Below are 10714 nucleotides of genomic sequence, written 5' to 3' on the forward strand. Positions count from 1 at the left end.
TTTTTTTTAATTGACAAACATTTTCCATCGCTGCAATGATGTTTGGGTTTGGAATGGAAAAACATCTGAGACAATCGCTCATGTCATTGGTGTTTTAATCAGCTTCACACTTGGACAAAAAACAAAACTATACACTTCCAAAGATGAGACGTCTTCAGGCTGGTTCAGGTCTGTAGCTCGATCTGCAAAATGGTAAACATTGTTAAAGCCATTTTATTGATCAGTTTATCCAGGGATCCCCCCCCTAAAGGCTGAGTCCCCTCTCCAAACATTGGGTAGAACACACTTGCCAGTATACATAAATGGGGAACCTTCAAAATAGAAGCAATAGACTTCTCTGGAGTATTTTATTTCATTTAAAAAGCACAAAACTGTCAGAGCAGGCAAAGCCTCTTTCATGTGGACTCCAGGATGTTAAAGGACTCCACCTCGGCTGTTCCAGCGTTTCCTCCATCACGGCGCTCCTCCCGCCGTCTTCTGAATCTGCTCTTTGAGGATGAGGATGCTCTGCCTCTGCTCCGGGGGCAGCATGGCGATCTGTTCGGGGGTGAGCTGTAGGACCTGCATGATGAGGGCAGCCTGAGGGGTAAAAAATAAAAAGTGAAGCCTTTCCCACACACTGTGATTTGAGCTTTGTTAGTGGTCACAGCCTCTCACGCTGCACGAGACGAATGTAAATAAACACGCTGGCTCGCAGCCGAAACGTGGTGCGTAATCCCCAAAACACACATGAACGGCGCCTCGGAAATATTGTCGACCTTAATACACTAGCTGTAATGTATACGGCGCATAATTCTAATTTCCCACCTCATATTCAGAAGTTATTTTAAGACAGAGTCAATGTAGACTGAGGGGTACTGGTTTCTTTCTGTCAACTATATTTAATAATCCTTCCAAATGTGTCAAATATACTTTGAAATCCAATCCTTCAAATCAATAACGCTGGAAATAAAATGAGCCGTGCAAGTATTTCAAGGTGAAACCTACCTTCTCCTGGTCTTGGGTGGAGACCTGCCCCTGCCCCGGGCTGAAGCCCCCTCCTGATGGGGGAACACCAGGACCCTGCAGGACAAACAGCCAGTTACACCTCCTCCTCTTCATCTGGTTAAATATTATCCAGTCTGAGCAAAACGCTGTTTGGTTTTTAACGTTTACTTCCTCAAGTAATATTTTTACCCTAACCCTAACCCTTGACTTGTATCAAATGTAAATTGCGATGTGTTTAAATAGCAGGAAAACCTCGGCTCAGTAGTGAGACTAATCTCTTGTTCCAGCTGCACAATCTTAACATACTGTATCTAGAAACGGTATTAAAAAAAACCCCAACTTAAAATGTCCTTTTATTTTCAATTGATTTGTCTTGCTATGCAATATGATTCACTTTTTAGCCACAAGTAAAGCGTTTAATCTAACAGCACATAATTTATCTTTTAAAGAATGCACAGTGTTCTTGGAAATAGGAGCTCTTGTATTTAATAACGGGTAGCCAGAGTATTAAATCATCTCTGTAGACATTTTAACTTGTGGACTTGGTGAATATCTGAAGTCTTTGAGGTAGTTTTGTAATCTATTCTTGCTTCATGCAGCTTAACACTCTTTATACAGCTGAGGAGTTTATTACTTATTGCGCGGCTCAATTGGATATGTTCAATAATAAGTAAAGAAGATATTTGTGTTCTTCTTCACTGGATGTACATTGGATCCCATTTTATGATCAATAAATGAAAATTTAAATAAAATAGGAAACTCAGGAGGCTTCACAGAGTTGTATTTTTGCAACTGTAAAAGATCCCCACAATAGCGCCACCCTGAGCGTGCAGGGGACCGGGGAGTAGGGTGGAGGGCTCACCGGTCGTGCGGGTGGAGGGGCGTTCGGACCCATGTTGTGAGGGACGGGGCCCGGCATGCCTGCTGCCATGGGAACCCTCTGAGCCGCCACCGGTACGCGGGCGTCCATCGCTCGCGGGTCACGACCTGCAGGAGGAAAGAGGCGGACGACGTTCACACTCCGCTTCGGAACGATTATCAAACTACTGCGAGTCACCGCGCCGAGGAAGCAACTTGCTTGAGTGGATCACTGAATGCGAGGAAGTGCATTTTCTCCCGAGCACAAACTGTGAGTGAAGCTCAAAACACACACAGACAAATCAGAGAATGGGACGGCGAGCGGCTACCTCTGGTTTCCATCGGCGGGGCCCGCGGCTCCATCATCGGGGGGCCTCTGGGGTCACCCATCATGTTCCGTGGTTCCCCCATAGGCGGGCCCCTCATGTCCATCGGAGGCCCTCGCATATCTGGAGGGGGTCCTCCTGCCATCTGGGGCATGTGCACAGGTGGAGCCTGATGTGGCGGCGGAGCTCCCATGTATCCCCGGCTGCATGCACACAAACGCCCCGTTTAGCTTTTTGGGCACAGGTTGTAATTCTCAAATGTTTTCATAAAATCTTTTTAATAAACAAGTGATCCTCGGCAGCAGCACGATGACAATATATTGCTATTCAGTTTACTTGATGACGCAGTCCATCATTACAAAGCTGCATGTGCTGAAACTGTGTCATTCAAAATAGAAAACAAAGATCTTTTTTTCTCGCCAAGTATGCATCAACCATCAGGACAATAACCCCGGTCATTTTAGCCACAATCATTAAGTATCAAGCACAATCTAAAGACGAACCGCAGGCTTCGTATTTTAACACCACGGAGTCTGTTTGGGATGATGAGTCAGAATACGTCCACATCTCCTCTGTTCTTTATCTTTGTGTTTTGTTTTGTTAAGGGATGGAAATCAACCTTTAACATTGTTTTTGTCACTAATGCACCCGACTGTGTTCAACAAGTGTTTGTCTGGCTTTAATTCCAGGATCTGTGGCATAAACTCTTATTTGTTATCATTTTAACCACCAGTCTCAACAGACTGATCGTTAGGATTACAGTCATCGTCTTGAAAGGCACTCCTTAAGAGGCACACCTTGTGCAATTGCTACGTTGAAGTGATTCAAGTGAACGCCTTACTTGGGTTCTATGACCTCTCCGGTGACGGACAGCAGGGTTCCCCCTCGGGGATCATTGGGCCCGTCTCCCAGCAGGCCTCTGGGGGGAATACCGCCTGGTCCTGAGAGGAGAGCATCGTATATTCAGCCTAATCAATACGCACGTCGCTTCTCTCTCCAGGCCGTTTCATGAGTAATGCATTGAGAAACTGGCTGAAAGGCGAGCCTTTTCCTCAAGTACATGGAAACGATTTAAACACACTAATCACAGCAATCTGCCAACACTGAACACCACAACATGCCGGGACATACGAGGGTGTGATCGGGGAAACGCTAAATGAGGCAGAACGATAACAGCGTGTTTTACTAATTATAATGAAAAGGGTCAAAACATAAAACTCGTGTTCCCACACAGACACAGAAAACACTGAAAGGATTATCCTCCTTGTGTCTTGTCACTCATTTATTAGAGAATAATGGGCCGAGACGCACGTATTCCAAACGACAGGAACAGTGTCGAGTCTTTTCTATGTGGAGTTTTAATTTGTGTTTTTTTTCCTCCGGGTAATTTCCTCTTACATTCCAAAAACAATGCGTTTGAGGCCAATCGGCGAATCTAATTTGTCTGTTGGTGTAAATGTATCTGTCTCTTTGTGTTTGCTCTGCGACTGCTCGGTGACCTCTGCAGGGTGTGAGTCGCCTTTGAACAGAGTCAGCTGCGAGTCGCTCCAGCCAGCAGCGGCCCAATGAAGGCGGGCCTACTTTAAAGATAATAGCACGCAATATATTTTACAGTGAATCGATAAGATTGACGACTAAGCAGATTAATAGAGGCCATATATTACCGGCGTGGACGTGGGCTGCCGTTATTATAACACCACTGTGAGAGAAATCAGAAGATCTTGGGCAGACTGACAAGACACGGGCGATAAGGAGATGCCCCCCCCCCCAAAAAAAAAAAAAAAAAAAAAAAAAAAAAAGCGTGACGTGACAAAATTCCTGATGACTTTTCACACTCGTTAGAAAGCAAACAACCATCTCTTGAGATGAACTGAATTTAAGCCTTCCGAGCAGAAACAATGAAGGGTGAGGAGAGTCCTGCGTGACATGCGTCACTTCAGATGCGGCGAGAGCGACGCGGATGTCGCCAATGACAGAAGAAGAAGAAGAAGAAAAAGAAGAAGTGACTGAGTTCTTATTATGCAGCAAATGACACAATTTCTCTTTATCTTGGCAACACCCCAGGTTTTTATCAAGTTCCTTCATGTGTATTTTAACTGGATCAGACAAAGGAGAGGATGTTGGGGAAAACCATCCCCCATTAAAGTGACTGTTTATAAATCAGAAAGCGATTGTAAACTCTCATCTCATTTAGTCGTTAAAGTTAAAATGCTTTTTGTTTTTTCTATTGGTCTAAATAAGCACACTGTTTATACAAGCGCAAATGTACGTTGAAGAAACGCCTCTCCCCTAGCTCCATGACCCAAATTTACCCACGGCACCATGGCAACAGCACCGAGGCTAAAAACAGAAGATAAACACAGAAAGTGAGGATGAATGGGGTTTTTCGAGGGCAAAGACACGGCATCACCCGAACGTCCTCAACAGACGCCGGGATCATTGAGGACTCAAGTCTCACCCAGACTTTACACACACCACACACACTGCAGCAGAAATCCCTCACGATGAAGCACAAAAAGTGACAGGAAGTAAATCTTTTTAGAATCTGTGATTTGTCTTCAGGTCTTTTGCCTCTACAGCGCAGTCAGATTCCAGAACTCTCGCTTTAGACAAGATTGCAGGAAAAGAGCACCTCACATCCGGGAGCTTTCTGTCACAATCACACCTGCACACTGACTGCAGAGACGGCCACTGGCGCGCAGACCTGATGAGGCTCGAAGCCTCCTTCACCTAAAAGTGCCCTGCGGGGCACCTCAAGTGTTTCTTTGTACTGATTGCCAAGTAGTCGCACAATGACGAGCTGGAGGAAGAATGCCTGCACAGTCTGCACCGACTGGCTTCGGCAGAATTGGAGCTGCGCGGTTCTAAAAAAAGAAAAACGTTCACTTTGGCCACATCGGACCAGCCAGCCGAGTCAAGGCAACAGTGTGACGGAGCCACTTGGTGATAAAACTGTGCATGAGAACACTCGTGTGTTTGCGCCGCATCAATCCTTCTGGATGAATGAGACATATTTAAGAAGTTCTGCAGGAAAGCCGCCCCTTCATGTCATCTCAAACAAAGCCCATGATGATGAACGAAGTCATAATTACACAGGTCACCCAGTCACTAACGCTTGTACGGACCCGTGTCGTACTTTCAGGATCAGATCATTCCTCGGCTCTGCTGATTTGAAAACATTCATCGACTCCGGTATCGAGAAACATAAAACACAAAGTCCTCAACTCGACCAAAACGCTACTGAACACGTCACTCATGTCATTGCTGCTCCAGTGTGTCCCTAAGAGTTTGAGAATTGATTTGGATGGTCAGACCCGCCCTCATGTACCTTTAACTTTTCATGAGCGTTTTCACTGCCTGAGATTGAGTTGCAGTGGAAACCTTGTACTCCACCTGTCAAGTGTGAACGAGCCTCCTCTGCTCACTCAATACCCTCAATACTTCCTGTTTTAAATCACAGTTTTTTAAATTATTAATTATTTTAAAGGCATTTTGTGTTTGCCTACTTTCCACCAGATGAAACGCCAAAAGCCGCAAATCTAATTTAAGCCTCAATATATAGATAACAAATTAAATGGATGGATTAAAAGTTACAGCATATTCACCAAAACTGAAGCTCATGATTATGAAATTGAAGAGACGTGTAAAGATTTCTAGTATTTAGACATTTTGTTTGCACTTTCAGTTATTTCAGACATTTAAAAAGATTGACCTTTTTTATCCAGTCTAAGCCGTTTTAACGATTTGAACTATTTTAAGCCGTTTTTACCCCTTTTGTCAGTTTTTAGCCATTTTTAACATTTGACCCTCATATGGAGCTTTTAGAAGTTTTCCATCACATTTATCTTGTTAAAGCACTGTCATTTGCTCAACAAAATCAAAATAAGATGAAATGTGTTGAATTATGCATTGCTTTGTGACTGTCAGACACTTCAGTGAAACAAACGGTAAAAACGTGCACGTCTAAACACTGCCCCGGTGAGCCGTACGTCTACACAGCGCGGCTCCCTAACAGAGCCGACGCCGGACTGGAGAACTCCGGGAGTACAGTGATACCTTGAGGCCGCTCGATAGCAGCTTGGCCAGACGCTCCTGTGGGAGAATGCTGAAGATTTCCTGAGCCAGCATTAAAGTGAAAAGAACAGGAGACACAAAGGCTCAAGAGGGCAAAGCAGCATATTGACGCGCTCGTGTAATCATCTCACTCGTTCATGCACACACAAAGACGCAGGCAGGCGAGCGGGGGAACCGTTCCAAACTGAGCAGGAAAAAAAAACAAACAAACAGCAAAACAGAGACGATAAAATGTGGAACGTTTAAGGAATTCAAGAAAACTAAAGCTGTGAATATGATGGGATCGCTGCCAGTCACAATGAACATATAGCGCTTGATGCATGAAGAAGATCTTCTAACCAAAAGGCTCTGGTGACACCTAGTGACCACAGTGAGTCATGGCATGTGCAAAACCTTTATATACCGTGGCCCAAGAAAGTCTTTAAAACCCTCTAGGTTTCTCCTAAATGTGTTTAATTGAGGCTACTGTGTTCCTGGGAACACTTTTGAAACTTCACAAATTCATCCCTCGATATATTTTAGCAGCGATGCGGTGTGAACTACAGGAACTCGTACACACAGTTGTCCTATTGGAAACTACGGCCACTCACTCAATTGGCTTCAGGTTATTACAATAGGAAAATCTAAATTAAAAGGCCACAACCAAAATTTTCTAGGGTCAAAGTGAGCCATGTAAGTAGGAGATTTTAACAATTCATTTGCACCAATTAGAAAAAAAGAAAACAACAAGAACAGAATACTAGAGCAGAACTAAAAATAAATTAAATGGAAATTTGTACAACTACTGAGAAGATTGGAGAAAAAAGACACATATAACTACTGAAAGCACATGAAACGTGTCTCATCTAGACAGATGGAAAAGATTCTTATCCACAAACAGATGATGATCAAAAATAAGCGTGTCATGTGATATTCACCTGGTGGCCCAACTGGTCCCGGTCCAGGTCCAGGTACAGGTCCCGGTCCGGCTACAGCCATCGGCCCTGGCACCACCCCCATGTTGGGGGGCTGCATCATTTGAGGGGCTCCGTTGACGTGCATTCCAGGCTGAAAGTGGGAGAAAATGTGAACATAAATCATAAATATAGAGTTTTTTTAAATGTTGTATAAAGCAGCTTTTAGTTCTTCAACATTAGAACATCAGCTTCATGTCTAATTAACTTGCTCTTAGAGTGGATAATTTTCTTCAAACCCTCCATCTCTCAGTTACACCTCATTTACCCTGAAACTTGTAAAATTAGCCCGCAGGTCTTGCCTTGGTTTGATTTCAGGGGTCTAAAATAGGGACCACCTTCACTCCAAACTAATGTCGTATCGAGGCAGAAATCACAGTTCGTGAATACCCCATTAAAAACGCTATTCGTAACTGCGTCTCAGTCATGACGTCACGTGTGGGGAAACCTTCACGGAACCGCACAGTACTCATCAGCGACCTACCACGGGCTGCGGCTGGGGCACGGGCACGCTGGACTGCGTTTGCGGGGTATTCACCGGCGGCGCTCCTCCAGCCTGCGCGCTGGGAATCAGAGGCTGAGCTGTAGTTTGACGGTGGAGCATTTTCTGAAAACAAAAGGAAAGCAACTTTAAAAAAAAAAAAAAAAAAAAAAAAAAAAAACACAATTCACATCCACGGACAACTAATATTTGCTTTGCATAAATGAAAACTCTTAAAAGAATCGGCGTCCTCTCACCAAGGCTATCTCGGGGTCGACGATCCGCATCACCACTTGGGCCTGCAGCAGAGCGTAGGCCAGCTGCGGGTTCTGCAGCAGCATGTTTCTCGCCTCCTGGGGGCTGTTTTGCACACACAGCTGGAGAGAGAAAAACCACTATTTCTCAATAAATTCTAGAAATTTTTTGGTTAAAACTAAATAAAAGAAACAATTGGTAAAAGAAAAAAAACGACAAAACCAATGGTCAGAAACATAACCATATTCTCCCAAAATGTGTGACCTCAGCAAAAAAAAGTGCAACAATATGCACGCTAACTAGATGCGAGCGGCGCGGATACACCGATCAACATATGGAGGTGTCCTACCGACACAAGCTCGAGTGCAACAAAACACTTTCCCAGTTGGGGGAAAAATGTCTGCAGCGTGGTGTTTCTTTGAGCTTAATGAAGCAGACTGCCAGCTGTGCAAAGAAAAGGCTCCTCTGACAGAGCAGAGAGAGACGGGCTGCACAGCAGATCCTCCGTTGATGAAAGGGAAGGGAGAGCATCTGCGTACGGTTGTCAGGTTGGAGGTGATTCAGACTGAGAGAAACGTTTGCCGTCGTATTTTCTCGGAGACTACAAAGTCTAAGCAGCGTTTGAGAAGATGTTGTTTGTCTGCGTGATAACAGCAGTGGGTAAAGCAAAATCATCAAAATGCAAAATGCAAAAAAAAAAAGCAATTTGTGAAAATAGAGATGCTCTATTATCTGTCACAATTTAGGGAGTTGTAAATGCACCACCCCCAGAGATAATTACAAATCCTGATGACTAAATGTCATAAGTGCCCATTTAGCGGGTGGTTCTGATGTTGAAGTACACCTCTCACCAACAATACGGCACAAAATATTTAAAGGAGCATCAGTGGATGTGTTAAATCTGTTATAATGAAAAGCCTAAAACAAGGCAGAATCTGTCCAGCCAGTTAAAATTAGAGTGTTAAGTCACCGCTTACACAAACAAATATACCCACCTTCATCTGTTTCATAAGTTCAAACATCTGCTCAGGCGGCAGACTGGCCACAGCTCTGCTGATGGACTCTGGAGCCTCCTCTGGCTGGACGTTGTCTCCATATGGAGACTCAATGATGGGAGCTCCCGTTCCCAGACCTGATCAGGAAGGCACACACGTGAGAGAACCATTGCACCGCGCCAACATCTGTCAATCAAACAACAACTTACTTTTGAGCTCCTCTTTGTTTTTCTCGCTGGCCGCGTTGTCAACGCGGAGGGCTCGGCCACTGAACTCCCTCCCGTTCAGGTTGCGCATAGCACTGAGGGCCGTCTCCTGGTCCTGATATTCACAGAAGCCATACCCTTTCGGCTTCCCCGTCTCCCTGTCATATACTAACCTGAGAACAACCAGGCACGAAATGATTGGCACAACAGCAAACCACAAAGTACTTTATAAAGAGATGGAGAACCATATTACAAGGCCTTAATAGGCAAAGGACGTGGACTTGTCTCACAATTCTATTTGTCAACAACCATCTTAACTGAGGAAACAGAAAGTAGTTTCACAATGCACATGGGTTGAACAGTTGTGTGGTGAATAATGCTTCATAAACAATCTATTATAAGTTCAAATTACCAAACTACAGAAGGTATCAACATCTGGAATTGCCTGGATAAAGAGAGTGTAGCCTGATATAGTTAATCCACTCCAACCACAAGTGCTTCACCAGTTTGGCACCAATGTTTGCTACGACAATGGAGCAATGTTATCTCTGCTCAGACCCACATGTTTATACCCACAATCCACTGTTTAGACCTTCTCTCCAATGTGTCTTAATAGAAAGACATAAAGCTACAGAAGGGTGCAAAGCTTGGTGGTTCAAACCTGCAGATATTACATTACATCTTCAGTAATCTCGTTACCTGAAGCTAACGACAAGTCCCACTTCTGAGAAGATGTCTTTCAGCTGCTCCTCCGTGGCTTCATACGGAATGTTTCCCACTGCAAAGACAAGCAGGAACGAAGATGAGATTAAGAATTTCGACAGGCAAAGCGCATCGTTTCATTCGGTGTACTTTTTCTTCATTTCGGTTGTGCTCAGTCGTCGCCTCGCGAACAGCAACACCATCAGCTCGTGCACCGCTCGCAAGCTTTCATTCATCCGCCGCAGGCTTAAAACTTAACTTAAACTTAAACCAAAATGGGACAAACCGAGATAAGAACCAATACTAAACATACCAAAGACTGATCGTAGTGAGCGGTCAACAGCTGGATCTCTGTTCGCAGCAGCAGCCGCGGCTGCAGCAACAGCGGCAGCGGATGCTACGTTCGCCATTTTGGGGACAGTGAAGAGTGCGACACCCGGATGTGAGACAGGGAAGATTCCGTTTGTGGCTGCCGGAGGGGCGGGGCTTAAACCAAAGGACGACGAGGACGCGTCACCTCTATCGCCCCTAACGACTATTCTTTCTTTTTCTTTTTTTCATAAAAAAAAGAGAATTTTCATTTGACATTATGGATGTCGTTTATAATTTTGATAACGTGTTATTGTTTTAACAACTTTTGTGCTCAGACAGGTAAAAACTTTTTTTGTTGTTTTTAGTTTTGACAAAAAGAATGATAAAATCCCTTAACGGTGGGAATTCCCCAGTTACTAGTTGAACCAGTTAACCAGATATTCAATTGGTGTTTTCAGTTTGTGGTTGGGATTCATTAACAGGAGTCGGATAGTTGTGGCTCATAAGCAGACAAAACCCACTGCTTTTGTAAAGGGACCAATTTGATTTTATTTCAAACATAATT

At 44.2% G+C, this 10714-nt stretch overlaps 1 protein-coding gene across 2 annotated transcripts; it reads right to left on the minus strand.

The window, feature by feature from the left end:
- Positions 1 to 8: 8 nt before the first annotated feature.
- cstf2 (cleavage stimulation factor, 3' pre-RNA, subunit 2) lies at positions 9 to 10269 on the minus strand. 2 transcript variants are annotated; one of them, XM_080465818.1, is made up of 14 exons: positions 10151 to 10269; positions 9835 to 9913; positions 9139 to 9308; positions 8930 to 9066; positions 7937 to 8056; positions 7683 to 7805; positions 7163 to 7292; positions 6228 to 6287; positions 3013 to 3112; positions 2175 to 2374; positions 1850 to 1974; positions 988 to 1062; positions 429 to 579; positions 9 to 182 (listed from the first exon to the last, which is right to left on the minus strand). In XM_080465818.1, exons 1-13 carry the CDS (start codon positions 10245 to 10247, stop codon positions 454 to 456), a joined length of 1542 nt encoding a protein of 513 aa, XP_080321944.1. In that variant the 5' UTR covers positions 10248 to 10269; the 3' UTR covers positions 9 to 182; positions 429 to 453. The 2 variants fall into 2 exon arrangements, with proteins under 2 accessions (XP_080321944.1, XP_080321945.1); XM_080465819.1 differs by lacking the exon at positions 6228 to 6287 and having other exon boundaries at positions 10151 to 10262.
- Between the last annotated feature and the right edge of the window lie 445 nt (positions 10270 to 10714).

The sequence above is a fragment of the Lipophrys pholis genome (genome assembly GCF_963383615.2).
Source record: "Lipophrys pholis genome assembly, chromosome: 6".
Taxonomy (NCBI): Eukaryota; Metazoa; Chordata; class Actinopteri; order Blenniiformes; family Blenniidae; genus Lipophrys; species Lipophrys pholis.